General features: G+C 35.4%; 2 protein-coding genes across 8 annotated transcripts; both read right to left on the bottom strand.

The window, feature by feature from the left end:
• Positions 1–223: 223 nt before the first annotated feature.
• LOC107826475 (agamous-like MADS-box protein AGL29) lies at positions 224–583 on the bottom strand. Its single transcript, XM_016653463.1, has one exon. It carries the CDS (start codon positions 581–583, stop codon positions 224–226), a length of 360 nt encoding a protein of 119 aa, XP_016508949.1.
• A 9,865-nt stretch (positions 584–10,448) lies between these two features.
• On the bottom strand, positions 10,449–13,761 carry LOC107826481 (cyclin-dependent kinase G-2). 7 transcript variants are annotated; one of them, XR_012697964.1, is made up of 8 exons: positions 12,048–13,761; positions 11,739–11,874; positions 11,543–11,631; positions 11,438–11,460; positions 11,246–11,354; positions 11,047–11,153; positions 10,758–10,922; positions 10,449–10,629 (listed from the first exon to the last, which is right to left on the bottom strand). XR_012697964.1 is itself a non-coding variant. In XM_016653468.2 (6 exons), exons 1-6 carry the CDS (start codon positions 13,514–13,516, stop codon positions 10,823–10,825), a joined length of 2,010 nt encoding a protein of 669 aa, XP_016508954.1. In that variant the 5' UTR covers positions 13,517–13,761; the 3' UTR covers positions 10,449–10,822. The 7 variants fall into 7 exon arrangements, 1 of the variants encoding a protein (XP_016508954.1); XR_001657287.2 differs by having other exon boundaries at positions 10,449–10,922; positions 11,047–11,166; XR_012697963.1 differs by having other exon boundaries at positions 10,449–10,922.
• Between the last annotated feature and the right edge of the window lie 6,255 nt (positions 13,762–20,016).

Genomic DNA, 20,016 nt, shown 5'->3' with positions numbered 1-20,016 from the left:
CTTATTAAAACAATCATAGATGCATTCCTTTGAGGGATATAAGAATGTTAGATATTTGATTCGTGTTTGAGCCCGCGAAATGAAAAAAAAACATGGTCGGAAGTGGCTCCCCCTTTAATGGCCCTTACGAGGTATGAATCTGGATTAATTGGGGCTCCTATTTAGGTATCAGACATCGAGTGGGAAATCAAAAAAGACTATAAGGGCCCATATATACATATATCTATGACATAAACAAAGCTAGAAAGGACTCAGAATCCTCCATGCAAGCAAGTTTCTCTCTTGTTCCTTCCAATTGCTCCTTCAACAACAAAAGTTCTTCAACGTCGATATTTTCTAACCAATTCCGGAGACCGTTTCTCGAGGTCGTTGATCTCGAGCCGCTTATACAAACATCACCAGAACCAGATAATGGATCTATAGAACTAGAAAAGTGCCTGTCAATGGCAGAACTAACATCGCCGCAAGTGTAAGGTTTTCCAGTGGGTGAGAAAACAATAGCAGCAACACGAGCACCAGTCATGGATTCGAGTTGTAAAGTTTTCTTGAAAAGACCTTTGCGTCTCTTGGAGAATGTCACCATTCTTGATGCTTCCTTTATGATTTGCTTTATTTCTATCTTCTTCTTTCCCGTCCCATCTCGTGTTCTCCTTCTTTTTCTTTCTCTAGAAGTTTTATGCACTAATATAATATTGTAAAAAAATATAGGAATCACAACAGTTATAAAGATCGAATAATTTGCTTCAGTACTATCTAAACTGTACTCAACTGCTATTATACCGTCTGTGCATGTAATTTTAGGCCTTCTTCAAAGTATGGGTTATGCTTGAAAGTTGATAGATTTGACTTAAAGGGTTGTTATGTATGTATATTTATAGAGAGAGATGGAAAGTGGAAACAAATGCTATTTATGTAAGGATTCCTAAAGCTGGAAAACGTAGGTAGTTTCCTATTAGGAATGTTCCTCTTTTCCATATCCGTTTCCTATTGGTTAAACTTTCTTTTTAAGGATTAATATGGAAAAGGAAAAGTCAGTTTCGTTTTCATCGAAATAAGATTTCCTACAGGTCAAGGTAATTTGAAAAAAATAGGAGAGCTGCGTAATGATGGGGTGATTTGCATTGAACCTCCAATTAGCAAAACGGTGATCTCTACTCCAGAGTTATAGAGCCCGTTTGGATTAGCTGATTGTAAATAGCTAATAAGCTTCTAGTGCTGAAAAAAAATTTAAAGTGTTGAAACTGATTTTTAAAATAAGCATTTACGTGTTTGGATAGAAGTGCTGAAACTGATAATAAGCAGTTGATGTCTTTGATTAAAAAGTGCTGATAAGCTATTTTTTTGTTTAAATGACTAAAATACCCTTGAATTTTTTTCAAAAGATTATAAATTAAAAAAAATTTTGTAATGAAAATAATTAATAACGAATATGGAATGAAGAGAAAGTGAAGAAATTTATTTTGGGAAAAGTATAAAATACTTATAAGCAGAAAAGCCATAAGTTGGGGGTTACCAACTTATGACTTATGACTGATTTTAGCTTATAAGCACTTTGAGTGTTTACCAAACGCGTAGATAAGTCAAAAGGTGCTTATAAGCCAGTTGGACCAGCTTATAAGCTTAACCAAACACCCTCATAGTAGTCTCAAGACTTGAAATATAACTTCTTTAGGAAAATAAATTATCACGGCTTACACCAAGATGTTGAGATGAGCTTTATTAGTCAACACAATATGGCCTTGTGCTATGAGTGTTTTGAGAATAAGCCCAATTATGATACGAAGCAACCTACTTCCACACTCACATAGGTGAAATCTGTCAAGGGTGCTCCTGTAATTCTAACACCCCACTCATATGAGCTATAGATTTTCGTTAAGAGTTAATAAAACTCAACCTCGCAAATCATTACAGGATAAATGCACTCACACCATAGGGATGGATTAATAATAAATATAATAGTGCATATCAAAACAAGTCATTATATGATTCGTTCTTGTCATTGAACCTAGTTATAGGATCTCTAGTCCCCAGGTTGGATTTTCTCATATATGACTTATGAGTTTATGGGCTTCAAATCCCATCTCCCTCGATGTGCTCCAAACCTATTCTCTTGTTAAGGCCTTAGTCAATGGATCTGCAAGATTATCAGAAGATTTAACATAATCAACATTAATGGTACCACTTATCAAATATGATCTCACAATATTGTATTTTCTTCTTATAGGTCTGAATTTACCGTTATAATAACGATTTTGTACTCTTCCAATAGCAGTGGTGCTATCACAATGAACTAAAATAGGAGAAATTAATTTTTCAAAATAAGGAATTTGAAATAATAAATCTCTCAACCTATTCGCTTCCTCGCTAGCTGAAGCTAAAGCAATTAGTTCAGCCTTCATGGTAGAGTCAAAGGATCGTTGTTAATATTAAAAATATAAAAAACAGGATCAACATATTTTTCTATTCTAGCTCTTTCACTTCTTCTTAACTCAAAAGCATCATTTTCTTCATTTTGCAAAATAGAAGTAGAAGAACTAGGCAGATACAAAAAATATCTTTATATTTTTGAACCCCGCTATATTTATACTCAAATGAAAATTTATTTTCATGAAAATAGTATCACCTAATTCTAAAATTATATTCTCTTCAAGATTTAAAAATCTATAGGTTATACTATTAGAAGTATAATCAAGAAAAGTACAATTGGTAATTTATTTTACCCAATTTGATAACTTTATGACCCTTTAGTCTAACATAGGCTAAACAATCCCCAAACTCTAAGATAACCCAAATTTGGCTTGTGATTTTTTCATAATTCAAATGTTGTCAATTTTATTTTCTTATGAGGCACCCTATCCAACATATAACATGCAGTCAAAATAGCTTTCATCTCATAAATTTAAAGGTGCATTTGACTCAATAAGCATGGCATTAGTTAACTCTAGCAAAGTTCTATTTTTTCTTTCCGCCACACCATTAGATTCAGATGAAAAAGATGGAGTAATTTCATTAATTATTTTCAATGATCTAACAAAAGAATTAAATTTATTAGACTCATATTCACGGTATATATCACTTCTAATTCTTTTTTATTTTCTAACGAATTGATTTTCACTCAGGGAGATAATTTTTAAATTTTTTAAATGTATCACTTTTATTTTTCATTAAGTAAACATATGTATACTTAGATAAATCATCAATAAAAGTGATAAAATATCTTTTTTCTCTATGAGTTAAAATTCCTCCAAGTTTACAAATATCGGTGTGAACCAATTCTAACAATTTAATTTTTCTTTCAACTTGTGAACGAGGCCTTTTAATTATTTTGGTTTTACTACAATCCTCATACTTTTTAAAATTCTTTTTAATTATTGGAATTAATCCTAAACTACTCATAACTACCACATAATGATTATTAATATGACACAAACAGGCATGCCAAAAATTAGTAGAAGAAAACAGAACTAGAAGAAATTTTACTCATCTCAACATCCAACTTGAACATCCCATCACATGTAGGGGTGGCAAATGGGCTGTTTGGGATGTCTTTGGGCTAGTCATGATGGGCTGGCTCATTAAATGGGTTTTTGCCCAACCCTGCCCAAAGTTCACTTGGGTTAAGATGAGTTGGGTCAAGATAGCTTTAACAATGAGTTTTAACCCAACCTCGCCCAAATTGACCCAAATCTTAGCAATCTTCTCAACTTTTAAACAAGCATATATAAAAATTATCTTATGTTTTGGAATAAATGTCAATTCATGCCAAATGATTTCGTTCCTCAATTTGAATTTAGAATTTTATTTGATAGTTCTTCATCTTATAATAATAATAATAACAAAGATCAGAATAATAAAAAAGTAGCAAAATTAGAACTTTCCACCCACCCCAACCCCAAGCTTACCCCCGCGGACCCCCACCTCCACCCTAAATAAAAATATTATTTAGAGTACTTTATTTTAATGTTATAGATAAAGTATTTTCTTTTTTTATTTCAAAAAAATGAATTTTTTCTTATCATGTTGGAAAAAATATTTTCTTTTATTTCAATAAAATAAGTACTTTCTTTTCATGATGTAGAAAAAATATTTTCTTTTTCACAAAAGGAGTACATTCTTTTCATGTTGTAGAAAAAATATTTTCTTTTAATATTGTAGATAGAGTATTTTATTTTTCATTTCAACAAAATGAAAATTTTCTTTCTATGATATAGAGAAACACATTATCACAACAAAAAAAATAATAAAAAAAATTATATCAAAAAAAATAAAGGACGATATTGAGCTATTTTGTAGGTATCACAATAAAATAAAAGAAAGCACTTATTTTGTTGAAATGAAAGAAAATACATTTTCTATATCATGAAAAAAAATATTTGTTGATATGTATGAAAGAAAATATATTTTCTACATCATGAAAATAATGTACTCTAAATAATATTTTCATATATTTAGGGTGGGGGTCGGGGGTTGGGTGGTGCAAAGTACTATTAATAATATTTCTATTTAAGGTGGAGGTGGGGATGGGAGTGGGGTAGGGTGGGGGTTGGTGGGGTGGAGAAGGTTGAAAAAAAGTTTTGAAAAATATTTTTCCTTCTTTTGATACGAAAAATATTTTTCACCAATTGGAGAAAAATGAATTCATAAAGAAAATATTTTTCAAACATTTAAACTACCAAACATGGGAAAATTAGAAAATATTTTTCAGAATATGACTTAAGGTAGAACTTTAAGATTGATCATTTCAATGAGTCAAGGTTGGGCATCATCATGGGTTCATTTGGGCTGATAATTTTTGATGGGTTAACTTCGGCTAGCCCAAAACAGCCCATCTTCAAAACTGTTCCAGCCCAAATCCATTAAAACTTGGGCGGGTCAAATAGGTTTGGGCTAGTTTTGCCACCCCTAATCACATGTATACCCCTTACCCACAAAAATACCCTTTCTCACTATTACACATTGATCACTCTCAATAATTTGTTTGAAGTCTGCCTTATTAAGAAGAAAACTAGACATCAATTTTTTTTTCTCATTGAGGGAGTATAAAGTACGTCTTTCAATGTTAATACTCTTTCTGAAGTAAACTTCAACTCAACCTCTCTCGTTTCAAGCACTTGAGTTGTGTGAGAATCACCAAGCATGATGATTTTAGGTACTCCTCAAATGGAGTATATACTTTAAACCAATCTCTATCATAGCAATTGACTGTTTGCTCTAGAATAAGCCACTCATCCATCAACATTTTCTACCATGTTAATGTTTGTTATTACCGCCACAAGTGGCTCTTTGGTAACATTCGCCTGTGGTGTGGGACAACAATTTTAAAATTTGCAAAATCGAGCAATATGTCCACGCTTGCCACAGACAAAGCATGGTCTCGCAATTTGAATTTGTTGATTTTGTGCTTGGTTGTTTGCACCATTATTCTTATTGGAAGGTCTACCATAACTTTTCTTTAAAAAAATTTCTTCGGCCTCAAAGAAGTAGTTTTGTGAGTTTCAGGAGTAATATTATTTGAGGTAACTAAATTTACCTTTATAGTGACAGGTTGCAGAGTACTCTCTTCCGGTTGCATAAGTGTATCATGGCCTCTTGCCTCTTCTTCCATGCGAATCCGCATTATCAACGTCTCAAGTGAAGTTTTCTTTTGTTTGTGGCGCATAGTTTTTTGAAATTTCTTACATGAAGGTGGACGTTTATCTATTAAACCACAAACCATAAAGTTGTCTCCAATTTTAATATCCTCTAACCTGAGCTCTCCAATGATTATTATAAAGTTTTGAGCTTGGTCTACTATGTACTGATTTGTTATCCACCATTTGGAAACGAAACAATCTGCTAGCAGCATATTTTTTCACGCCTACCTCCTCGGTATCATAGTTATTCTGCAATGCTTTCCAAATTGTCTTTACAGTGGAGTAAAATCTATCATAATAATCATAAAAATTATCAGATAGACAATTAAGAAGAGAATACCGACACTTGTATGAACCATCATTATATTTTTCAATTTTCTCTTGTAGGGCAATTAGCTCATCATCATTCATGGAGGAATTATTCACTTTGCTTGGATTCTTCTCATTTAAAGCGTAAGAAATATTGAGAAGACTCAAATAAAAAAGTACTTTACCCTTCCATCTCTTGAAATGAGTACCGTTGAAATGGAATAACTTGTTGAGATCTCCCATCTTGATATTCGCGAATTTTTCAACTGTAGTCATTTGAATCTCCTTAAAATTGTTGGTGAAAATACAATTACAATTGAGAAATAAAATGAAGAAAATAAAATATTTTCAGGTTGGGGCGCGGATATCTCGTTCTCTTTAAGGAGATTCAAGCCCACTGCAGCAAAGTCTTTACTGGTCCAGCAGTAATTCTCTTTACTTGTCTCCCCATGATACAACAGCCCGATCACGTCGTATGACTCGAACAAACTCTGAACGAGTGTGGAATTTCATTCCATGGAAAAAAATAATTCATTAACCGTCGTATCCTACTTTGTGATATTTTTCATCACCAATTTTCCCTTTTAAAGTGTTGAGTTTTAATAGCTTTATTGAGCAAAATAGCATGGAATTTCATTCGTCCATGGAGATCCCTGAAGATTCAAACATTTTGGTTGTTGATTATATTACTAATTTGGCATTTGATAGTGCAAGTGACGTATAATTCAGTACTGAAGAGGATTAATGCAATCATTATCTAACATTTTGCTCATTTTGCATTTGTTGATTTATAACATTATGGTTGTTGATTATAACATTTTGCATTATCTAACAAACATTATGGTTGTTGATTATATTACTAATTTGGCATTTGTTGATTATATTGCTCATTTTGTTCACTGTTTTCAAACGTTAGAATAATTACGTGGTAACCAATCCAGTTTTAAATTTTGGCTAGCAACAAATTAATCAAAAAATCGATATGACAAAATTTTAATTAAAACTACTGATTGAACAGAACTATATACACAATAATTTGATCGAAAAATTGGTATGCATGATATTAATTTCTGAAATAACCATCGAACGGAACTATTAACGGTATACATATATCATCACATAAACAAAGCCAGAAAAGACTCAGAATCCTCTATGAACGCAAGCTTCTCTCTTGTTCCTTCCAATTGCTCCTTCAACAACAACAGTTCATTCAAGTTTTCACATTCTTGAACGTCAATATTTTCTAACCAATTCCGGAGACCATTCCTCGAGGGCGGCGTTGATCTCGAGCCGCTTATACAAACATCACCAGAACCAGATAATGGATCTATAGAACTAGAAAAGTGTCTGTCAATGGCAGAATAAACATCGCCGTAAGTGTAAGGTTTTCCAGTGGGTGAGAAAACAATAGCAGCAACACGAGCACCAGTCATGGATTCGAGTTCTAAAGCTTTCTTGAAAAGACCTTTGCGTCTCTTGGAGAATGTCACCATTCTTGATGTTTCCTTCATTATTTGCTTGATTTCTATCTTCTTCTTTCCCGTCCCCATCTCCTTTTTCTTCCTCGAGTTTAACTTCTATACACTAACATTGATTTTTTAAAAACAAATAGATAAGAAAATAGGAAAATTTGTCAATTTTGTACATGTACTATCTAAAGTTATCCTCGTTTCGTATTTGCCCTTGTTCACGTTCCGAGATCAAATTTAAAATTTCACTCCCACGGTGTGGATAATATTAGACCAAGAGTCTAACAGACGCAGAGGAGTTGCTCAATTTCGACTAGTATAAGAGGAAATTCAGCTTCAAATAAACAAGGAGAGTAAACCCTTTTCTCTAAAGTAATTATAGATAAATTTGTAATAAGCATAAATCAGTAACCTGATAAGAATAATAACTAACCTTGTCTGTGAAAGTAACTTAAAATACTCCTTTTCTCTTCTCGTCTTCTTCAAGTATGGGAGGTGCTTGACTACTCCAATTTAGAATTCTTGAAGGTCTATTGACTATTGTACATGTATATGTATATGTATATTTATAGAGAGAGATATAAAAAAAAATGCTGTTTGTGTAAGGATTCCTAAAGCTGTAAAAGAAACCGACACATTTTTTACTTGATTTTATTTGATTTTGAATTTAAGAAAGAATCGAGCCAAACCAATTACATATATACACTATTAATTTATAGTCTTTATGACCATAAATATTTTCTTAATTATTTTAATAATCTTCATATTATTAATTAATGCATTACCAATCCACACATGCATAACTTGCTTCTAAAGCAAAGAATCTCTAATTATATAAAATTACTAGATACCCCTGGCTGATAGTGCAAGTAAGGGAAATCCTGGGAAAAGTGCAGCCAAAGCTAAGGAGATCCATGAAAATTCAAACGTTGTAGCTGAGCCAATTGCGATTAAGGAGGCTTTAAGTTATCGTTTCAATCATCGAGTGCTGCCAATTATCATTGAGTCTTAACGAAGATCTTGGATGGAAAATTGCTATTATGGTTGATGATACTCAAGATTAGATTTCGACAAAATTTCCATGTTCCTATTCATCACAATTTGCGGTTGCTTATTATATTATTTCCTCCCGTCCATGACATTTTGGCCTTATTATTTTGGTTCAAAATAAGTTTTTTTTTTTTTTACATTATCAGCTTTTCAAGTTTGCCCCAATTTACATATCCCAACCATTATGCAAATTTTAATTAAGAATAATTTAGTCAAAACACTTATTTTTTTCTAGGAGTTAGTATTTTTTAACAAGTGTACCAAATGCTAAAAAGTCGCCTATTGTGGACACGGGAGTACTAGTTTGGTATTGGACAGTGCCGGAGTTGTTCTAATTCAATGCTTTGATGAGCTGCCATCGAGAGGAAAGTAAATGTAAACCTGCTCATTAGAGTTTTGAAGAGATGGCCAGGTCAAATAATCTTGAATTCTATTATTTGAGATTTATTAATATATTAGCCCCTAGGTATCCTACCTTAAGAAAAACAAATCATCATTTTTGAGTCATGACGCTTTCTCTAAACAGGTAGAATTCGAAGTGCGACTATTCAAATAGCACTGGAACATTCAATTAACCAATTCATATACTGCAACACGTTTGATTTGTAGTCTTTACATTCCGTTTCTATGTATGCCTATGCCATAGAAATAAAAGGTTTAACTAATCAGCTGGTGTTCAGATATAAGAATAAAACTAGTAGTCATACATTCCAATAACATTTTCTTTAGCTAAATCAAAAAAGAAAAATATTTAATAAAGCGGATAAACCATGATTTGCATTCTCTGATACAATCCAGTAAGGAAAAATATCCACAAATTAATTAGTCTGCCTGCACAAAATTCTACCTTATGCACAAAACAGAACACCTCCTTAAAGGATGCAAAGGATATCAAAACATGCATTACACGACTCTTACACGAGGTAAGTAAAGTACCTTTACTGCACTTGCAGATAAAATGAGAATCTGAACGGAAAATAAATTTGAAGTTTTACATATGCCAGGTCGTAGCTAGGCTCCCTCAACCTGCTTGCCTTGGCACAGCACTGACATTTCCATTTTTAATTTTACTGTAAATTGAAAATCTTGTAGACACCATTTTTTTAAAATAAAAGAGAAACAAGAAAAAGTAGATGACTAAATTGGTTATCTGGCAACCAGCCAAGACGGATAATTAGATAGCTGCCATACTTTCAAGGGCACTAAATAAAAAACAAAGTTCAAGAAAAATTGCGAACTGAACACACAAAAGGGATCCAGGAACGAGTTAACGGATGACTAATCAACCTAAATAGTGTAGGTTAACAGCTACTGAAAGTATGTTTTTTTATCGCCATTTACATTTTCACGATCTGGTGTAGAAAAATAGCGATAACAGTAGCAGTCCCTACAAGAAGGAAATCATTGCAACAGAAGCTTCTCTACACCACAAAATCACCATCAGATTTGGATACTTAAGCATCCCAAGTCACCAACATCAATATCTTTTAATTTTAAGAAACTTCACCACGATTGTCATCACATTCGACAGTGAAATTTATCAAGACCCGCACAGAATTTTGACTTCTCATATCTACCCATTCTGCCATTATTATGTCGTCTGAGATGCTAAGGGTACATGGCCTCTAAAAAGACAATTTTTGCATGCATCATATCGAATTCGTTGCAGACAGTGGTTGTGCAACTTCACCAAAGAATGCAAGTAAAAAGAACCAAAAGAACGCATGAGAAGTAAACATCACTGAAGGGCCAGGAGATAAGTGATCATATATGACATCTTCTATCACTATCCATGTATTCAGATCCAATTTTTGCTGTTCTGTTTTATATTAAGGATATACAGATCTAATAGTTACCTTTAAATGAGCAATACTTTTCTGTGAAATTCTTCGTCAATGAAAAAGCTATGTAGTGCCTTCTTCTTTACACCACCGTCTCTTGCAAACAGAATATAAAGATCAAAACATATGTAGCTAAATATACGATATAATCCAAAATACTCAGGTATCCAAATCAATTGCGAGAAAATTGTTTAATCGAAATATGTTACATACACGAGTTTCCTTGGAAACAGTTCCTTAATAGATAAACTGACTACGCCACCCAGCCATGCAAGCAGTTACATGATAAGGTTCCAGCGCCCAGTGATAGTCAACCTGCAACAAAATCTGAGACATGTACAATAGTCAAAGCATTTTTTCCGCGATATACTGTCAAAAGTGCCCTGCTAAAAGAACAACACAAGTGATCGTCAAAACAAGTTTTGCATCTTCCTTTCAACGCATGGCTCTCTAACCTTAACCACATCGACCCTGAGTATTAGACAAAACACCAACAGTTACTGCATGCTATTCAATTATCTTAGCAAAACAAGCCACCAGTCCCCAACTCCCCCTGCTGCAATTCCTTTCTTCGCTGCTCCTCTAGCGGATCTGGACTCTTCACTACTCTTCGCGTACGCCTAAAAGCAGAATAAGGTAGGGATAAGATCACCTTAAGAGATTAACAAATTCTCAAATATTTGATAATAGACAACTTTTTCCTAATCAAGTATGACTGACAATTGAAGTTCACGGGATTAACACCTGTCTTGCGCATGCTGTGCAGGGAAGGTAGGCATGAATTCTTTGGACTTGGGAAGAGGAACTTCACGAAACCACTCATGGTTCAACGCAGCTTCAGCAGTTATCCTCTGCAGTTTGTCACTACAAACAATAAGCTTTTGAGAAGGAAAGATTAGCTTAGAGCAAACTTACAAGTTCACATATGTTTGGTTATCAGTACCTGATCCGGATCATAAGTGAGTAGCTTGTTCAACAGGTCAAAACCAGCATCAGATAGTCCAGGTTCCATGAAGGATGTGGCCGGAAATTCCTTTCTTAGCAAGTTATACCTGAAACGAATAATCATGGGTTAACAGAAACATGGGAATATTTGCTGTCAAACTGAAATCGTAGCCAAGCCGGACAGCCAGACCAGAATCACTCAAAGCTGGAAGCCTGGGAAAACAGTAGCAAAATAAAGACATGAATCTCCAGTTGTCTATTGTAGGGATAAAATACAGAAGAAAATAATACTTACTTATGCTTTACAAAGTTGACTTTCACCCCAGGGAGTTTGGAAAATCCCGGCCATATCGTCTCATTTGGGGTGCCAAGGATTCTGAAAATCTGGAAAGGGAAAAACCCACAAATACATTAATGATGTTAGAAATTACATCGCCGAAGCTGTAAGTAACTCTCCACTAACTACAAAATAAAGCAGCTGGAAGAGAGACCTTGTTAAGTTGATCAACTTCTGATTTCCCATTGAAAAGCGGTTCTTTCCTCAGCAATTCAGCCATGATACAACCCAATGACCACATGTCAATAGCAGTGGAATATTGTTTCGCTCCCAAAAGAAGTTCAGGTGCCCTGTAAGAATATTAATTTTTCAATCCTTGTCACCAAAAGATCAGATAGAGAAAGAATTTAACAGAAATCTTTTTTGGCAACATACACAACTCAACAATAATATGTCCATGTACTTAAAAAAAAATCGAATAAATTAAAATCAAAACAAGTAAAAGCATTGAACTGAAACTCACCTGTACCACAAAGTAACCACCAATTGAGTATACGTTTTCAGGGGGCTCCCATATTGACGAGCCAATCCAAAGTCACAAATCTTCAACTCACCTTGGTTATTTAAAAGTAAATTTGAAGTCTTCAGATCTCGGTGAAGCACCCAGTTATCATGAAGATACTTGACACCCTCCAAAAGCTGGAGCATAAGGCATTTGACTTCACTTTGGGTAAATCGTTGTTTCATTGTCTCCATTAACGCCTTCAGGTCATGCTCCATGTATTCCATCACCATGAAAATGTTGTCAAGTTTGCTCCCTACAACTACTTCTTTAACATCTACAACTGCGGGATGGTAGAAAGAGAGGAGAATGTTTATCTCCCTTAGAGATGTCAAAGGAAACCCTTCTCGTTCCTTTTCCATTTTAACCTTCTTTAGAGCAACAATTTCTCCTGTCTTCTTATCTCTAGCTCTGTAAACAACTCCATATGTACCTTCATCTATCTTGTTAAGCCTCTCGTATTCATCCACGCTTCTACACCCCTGAAGCATGTTTACACTCCTTTGAGGAGGGAACGAAGCTTCTAGTACACCACAAGAATCATGCTCGTGTTCGTATTCTGTATCTGATTGGCTAACACTAGTATCATCATAATTACGGTCCTTATCCACATCCATGGAGTCATTCTTGTCTAAATTATTTTCCTGGTAACTATCTCTACTAGAAGACCTAATATGATCATCAGATTCTGAGGACTGCGCCCTATTTTTCTTGGGGTTCCCAAGTTCAGGGGTCAGTGATTTCCTACGCCCACCTGTTTCAGTCAACCATGACCCTAGTTTCCTACTCTTTAATCGAGGAATTTTATTGTCGTCAACTGGGAAATCATCAACATCAGTCACCCATCGAGACGCTCGTATATGCACATATTCATCATGTTCAAGTATTTTCGCTTCTTGTTCATTGCTCGATCGCACCTCAACAGGAGGCGTCAAAGATATGTGGTCAGGAAATTCAGAAGTAACTTGGTGGGAAACAGGTATAGCCTTCACCCTAAGCTGGGACTGCTCTGTATTATTATTAGTCATAGAATAGTTCTGCACCTTAGCAGCTACCAGTGAAATTGTACTAATATTTGACATTCTATTCACTTTCTTAGCATCTTTATTATCCCAAATAACGGGTGAAAATTTTCTTATTTTGCTCTGTACAGGTAGCTGGTCTCCATTGTCCGAATTGCTGGCCTGGTCATCAGAAACACTCTCGCTGGACGATGATAATTCCCCGGGCTCACGGTCACTTCTACCTGAATTACTCATCATCTCTCTTTCTTTTAAATTCATTCGTCTTAACCTAACCCCGCTATCGCCGTTACGAAATCCATCATAATTTCTCTTTGAGTAACCAACTTCCCTCCTTGAAACCTCAAATTCCAAACCCTGGCCCCTAAATTCGTCGTCTCTATATCCACCATGTCTTCCGGCAGCCATATAAATCCCCAATTCTCCTCTAAAGATAAAACCCTAACCCTTAATTCACCCAAACAAGACCAATACACCGATTCTAGTGGAAACACAACTTATATTCGAGAAAATAAGGGAATTGGAAGGCTTACTAATTGTAGAAACGGATGAAAGGCGGCGACGGTGTCTTCTTCCGAAAGGGAGGGCAACCAAGTTCCGGCCGCATAAAGGGACTTTACAGATTAGCTCCTCCTATGTTTTATACTGTAATTGAGATTGCCTCCAGATTTTTGTCAATTGTTATTTGGTTTTCCGTAATTGAAAGAAACGACCACAATGTTTCATCTATCCTCGTTTTGCTCCCCTGAATTTACAATAATAGAATATCTCCCCCACAAGAAAAAGCTCATGATTCGTTTACACTAAAAGGAACAAATTGTTATAAATTAAAGACTAAAAAGTAAATAAACTGAAAACAAGTATAGAGGGAGATTGATATTTTATTTCAACTTCAAACTGATATACATAATGAACTGAAAACTCATATATTTATAGAAGAAATGAAGCAGTTGCGAGGCTTTTCTTGAGCTGCTTGTAAGATGTCTGCATGAGTTGCTCGCAACCTGCCTGTTTAATAAGAAGTTGATGCAAATCATTTCATTGAGTTGCTTGCAACCTGCCTGCATCAGCTGCTTGTAGATAAACTTCAATATAGTACTTAACGGATAATCTTCTTCAGGAAGATTATCTATAGCGGAATAATAAATGAACATCCACAATATAATATTTTCATAACACTCCCCCTTGGATGTTCATTAAAAGATAATATGCCTCATTAAAACCTTACTAGGAAAAACCTTATGGGAAAACATTCTAGTGAAGGAAAAAGAGTACACATATTTAGTAATACGCATTGCTAGCTGCCTAATTAAAAACCTTATAATGAAACTCTGTGGGGGAAAACTTAGTAAGGAAAAAAGAGTACAACGCGTATTTTACTCCCCCTGATGAAAACTTTGTTTCAAATATTTGAGTCTCTGCATTTCAATCTTGTATATTATCTTCTCAAAAGTTGAAGTTGGTAAAGATTTAGTGAATAAATCTAATGGATTGTCACTTGAACGGATTTGCTGCACATTGATATTACCATTCTTCTAGAGATCATATGTGAAGAATAACTTTGGTAAAGTATGTTTTGTTCTATCTCCTTTTATGAATCCTCTCTTTAATTTAATTGGGCTATGCATGAAATATTGTCTTCGTATAATATTGTGTTTTTTATCACATTCCAACCCACAGTTTTTTCGAATAAAATGAATTATTGATCTCAACCATACGCATTCCGTACTTGCTTCATGAATAGTTATTATCTCAGCATGATTTGAAGAAGTAGCAACAATTGATTGCTTTGTGGAGCACCATGATATAACAGTGCCTCCACATGTAAACACATACCCGGTTTGAGATCAAGTTTTATGGGGATCATATAAATAACATGTATCTTCATAACCAATACGATCTGCACCACCTTTGTTAGCATTAGCAAGATACATAAGTGCACCAACTGCACTGAGATAGAATATTTCAAGACCAAAGAGTTCCTCATCCTCTTCTGGAGGTCGGAACAAATCCTTATTCACTTCAAGTGATCGAACACCCATTGGCCTACTTAATGGGTGCGCTTTGTCCATGTAAAAGCGTTTAAAGACACTTTTTGTATATGCAGATTGATGGATAAAGATCTCGTCTATTAAATATTCAATTTGCAGACCAAGTCAAAATTTTATTTTTCCAAGATCTTTCATCTCAAATTCTTTTTTAAGACATTCAATTGCCTTTTGGAGCTCTTCTGGAGTTCCAACAAGATTTATGTCATCAACATAAACATCAAGTATAACAAATTCTGTTGACATTTTCTTTATAAAAGTACATGGACAAATAACATCTTTTATGTATCCTTGTTTCAGCAAATATTTACTGAAGCGATTATATCACATGCACCCAGATTGATTTAAACCGTACAAAGATCTTTGTAATTTGATCGAGTACATTTCTCGAGACTTTGAATTATATACTTTAAGCATTTTAAATCCTTCAGGGATTTTCATATAAATTTAATCAAATGAGTCATATAGGTTATGACTTGCATTTAAATGGCATGACATCTTTATGTGTCTGGACTACATGCCCGATCCTCACAGTCTTTTACAATATCGTGCACTATATTGTATTAAATACATCGTCGAAGATCATTTTGTATCAGTTCTGTCACTACCCAATTTCTCTTATAGGTCGTGATAACGCCCAACGTCGCCGCCAGGCAAGCTAACAGTGATCTAACCATGTAATTGTTTCTTTTTTAAAAGAATCCAAAGTAGTTGAATTTCATTTATTAAGAAAATAAGGAGTAGAAAATTTAATAAAATAAGACGACAACCAATGTAAGAGCAAATGCAGTGAGATAAATGCTCAAAAACCATAGTCTATGAGCATGTGTTCCAAGATCTGGTGTCACAAGTGTATGACAAACTAGTAGAATATACAAAACACTAAGCTACTGTTTGAAATAGAGTAGACAGAAAAATAAAATACAAAAAAAAGACTTCGGGTGCTGCAGGACGGACTCAGAAAGCAACTTAACACTAAGCCTCGGGTTATCTGGGGTGCGCGCCGGAATGAATGCCAGATGCACCTACCTCAGATCCTGCACGATTAGTGCAGAAGTGTAGCGTGAGTACATAAACAACATGTACCCAGTAAGTATCCAGTCTAACCTCGAAGAAGTAGTAACGAGGGGTCGACATCGACACTTACTATGGGCTAACAATGAAATATAGGAATGCTAAATAAGCATATAAAATGTGGATAATAATATTAACACAATAGCAACATTGATTAAATGATTCTTTAGCTAATAGTACATTCCAAAAGTCTTCCACTAACACATACTAATTCTAAGTAAATCTCATGCAATTAAATAATTAGAACCTCTCAATTCATGAAAATAATATTAAGTGTGTTCGGGCTCCAAGCATTTAACACGCACGATTTATGCCGAGGGCGTATGACCCGATCCAGAATAATGTGTACATTGTCGAGGGTCGAGAGGCACAAACCATAGATGCATCTATTGTACTGTTGAGGCGTTCGGCCCGCTCCACAAGAAGAGAGAATACTCTATGAACATCCGATTTAAAAGATATTACAAGCCTAATACACAAGGAAGCACAATTTCTATTAACGGTCAAGTAACCCGCCAAAACTCAAAGTAAGTGAAATTCGGCCTTTACGAATCCTTTATCAAGTTTCAATATAATTTAGGTACTTAAATTAACAAGTAGAGTGCAAACAATACAAGTATTTCATGGTTTGGGTCCTAAAACTACACGGACTCTCATCACCTCGTGTGTGCGTAGCCCCCACAATTAGAAGTAAATAGTAATTTAAAGCACCTAATAATTTTGAATACCTATGGGGTAAATTTCCTCTTGCAAGGTTAGGCAAGAGACTTACCTCATCTCAAAGCTCACTTTCCGGCTATCAAAATCACCCTAAGGCCTCAATTTGGTGTCGAGCAATCCGAAGCTAGCCAAATGTTATATAAATTAATCAATGTACACTCAAAAGTTAATAATTTAGCTATTAGAGTAATTACCCAACCCAAATTGGAAGATTCCTAAAATTCACCCCTGGCCCACATGCCCGGATTCCGTAATTTTTCAAAGATAATTGTTACCCATAACCTCACTGTCACGACCCAAAATCCTAACCTGTCGTGATGGTGCCTATCTGAATACTAGGCAAGCCGAGAACCTCAATAAAACCACAATTTTATTTTAAGTTCGAAAACATAGTATTTAAATACAACACAAAAATCTCACAAATACCGATACAAACACTCCCAAAAACCGGTGTCACTGAGTATATGAGCATCTAAATGATAACAAAGTCTGACTGCTAAAAAAATAATATCTGAAAATATAGAACAGTACAAAAGCTAAAAGGAAAGAGAGTCAAGGTCTACGGACGCCAAGCAGCTACCTCGATAATCTCCAACAGATAAAACTCCGAGAACTAGCAACCGCTGTGTCCGAGAAGTATCTGGATCTGCACACGAGGTGTAGGGTGTAGTATGAGTACAACCAAGTAAACTGTAAACTGTGACTGAGTAAACTGTGACCGAGTACAAAACAACAATTTAGCTAGGGATGGCAATGGGACGGTGTGGGTTTGAGCGTTAGTAGGGCGGTGCGGGTTTGAGAGTTTGCGGTTGTGGGGCGGGGTGAGTTCAAATTTTAAAATAGAAAAATCATGCGGGACGGGGATTTAATTTTTTGAACTAAATGATCTCCACAACCCAAAATACATTGTCATCAATTCATGTGTCTAGATACAATAAATGATCTGGCTTTTCAAATTGTTAGAAGGGTTTTGAACGTAAACAAAACTAAAAAAAATTATTATATTCTTAATTGTTATGGAGTTTTAAAAATCTTTACTATTTTTTCATCTTTTTGTATTACTCCTTCTTATTTTTGTTTGCCGGTGGAATTCAATTTAAATTCATATGGAAAAAATTTCGTCTTTTATTTTTTGAATCACTTATAATTATTACCATATATAATAGCACTACTTCGTGCTATTTAATTGTTGAAAAAATCTGAAGCCATATATGGCTTGAGAGACAAATAAACAACGACCCTTCTACGTTTGAAATATATGAATGGAAAATTTAGCTTGTAAAAAACGATCTATTTTTCTTGCCACAATCATCTTTTAAAAGGAAAAGAGAGAATTTTATTTTTAAAATATTGCAGGGCGGCACAGGTGAATGCGGGTGGAGTATGGGGCGGGTGAATGTGGGTTTAAATCCTATGCGGGGTGGGTTAAAATTGTGCGGGTTCAGACAGAACCCGCCCCGCCCCGCACCGCCTGTCATTCCTAAATTTAGCAGATAATTCAACATGTACACGACCTTTGTGGGTCCCTACAGTGCCAACACATAATCTAAACATGATTTGTGGTTCAATTTCTCTACTACATGGAGAATGTACAAATAATAACAGATTATTCAACTACACAATTTCATGAAATTTGGCCAATTCACAATTCCTATGGTGCATACCCACACGCCCGTCACTTAGCATGTGCGCCACCTCAAAACCAATCATATAACACATAATCTAGGGCTCCATACCCTCATAACAAAATTTAGAACTGTTACTTACCTCAAACCGTAAAATTCTGTATTCTGCTATGCCCTTGCCTCGTGAATCGGCATCTGAACGCCTCGAATCTAGTCACAATTAATTCGATTCAGTCAATACAAATTATAGGAATTAATTCCATATAAAAATATAAATTTTCCAACAAAATCCGAAATTGTACTCAAAACAGGTCTACGGTCGCATAATCGACCGCAGATTTGCGCCCACACCTGCCCAGCTTCTGCCAATTCTGCGGCCATTATGCGGCCCGCATAGTGATTCTGCGGCCGCAAAGTGGACCGCATAAATGCATATTTCTGCCAACAATTTTTATTTAACTCCCCCACACACTGTTCAACCCAAAAAGTCCGTAACCTTTGAATTAATTAATCTACCTCGGCACCACAAAACCTTAATTTCCTTACCAAAAGTTTTCTGGGGTCGTTACACATAAATCAATATCTCGTCAACCTTTTCAGCTTAAGTTCTAAACCTTGGAACTAAGTTTTTCAAATCATTCCAAAACCTCACCGGACCCGAACCAATTGCTCCGACAAGTCAAATAATGACCGTAAAAGCATAATTTGAGCAGTAAATGGGGAGACGGGGTTGTAATACTCAAAATGATCGATCGGGGAGTTACATTCCCCCTCTTAAACAAATGTTCATCGTCGAACGGGTTTAGCTGGGCAGGTGTGGGTGCAAATCTGCGGTCGATTATGCGACCGTAGACCTATTTTTGCGGTGCATTATGCAACCGCAGAACAGGTCTGCGGGCCGCATAGTGACCGCATACCTGGGCAGAAGACGCTTAGTTCCGAGGGTCTATTTTTGCGGGCCGCAGATGCATATGCGACCGCAGATCCTGCCCCGGAGCTTTATTTTCTAGTTTTTATAACCCGACCCTATTTTGATAAATAGCCTTTGGGGCTCATTTTGAAGGCAAAAATATGATATTTTAGAAAGAAGTGAGAGTGTTCTAGAGATAGGAAAAAACCCAAGTGCTTTGTTCATCAAGATCTTGTTCAAGCTTTGAAATCCAACAAGAAATATCACTAGATCTTCACCCAAGAGGTAAGGTTCTAACCCTAGTCTTTAATTTCGAGTTTGGATAAAGATGGGTGATTGGGAGTATGATTCTTGGGTGTGAGAGTATTATTCATTCATACACGTACCAATAAGGTTGGTGGAAAGATTGTTGAGTTCAAATGGGTAAAGAATGGGTTAAAAATGATAGAAATCTTCAAAAACTTTAATTGAGGATTTGAGGGTCGAGTTGATGTTGGAAATTGGTGAAATTTGTATGGTTGGACTCGTGGT

This window comes from Nicotiana tabacum, chromosome 13 (genome assembly GCF_000715075.1).
Source record: "Nicotiana tabacum cultivar K326 chromosome 13, ASM71507v2, whole genome shotgun sequence".
Taxonomy (NCBI): Eukaryota; Viridiplantae; Streptophyta; class Magnoliopsida; order Solanales; family Solanaceae; genus Nicotiana; species Nicotiana tabacum.
Note: the sequence above shows the minus strand (reverse complement) of the source record. Positions and strands in the feature narration are given on the sequence as shown.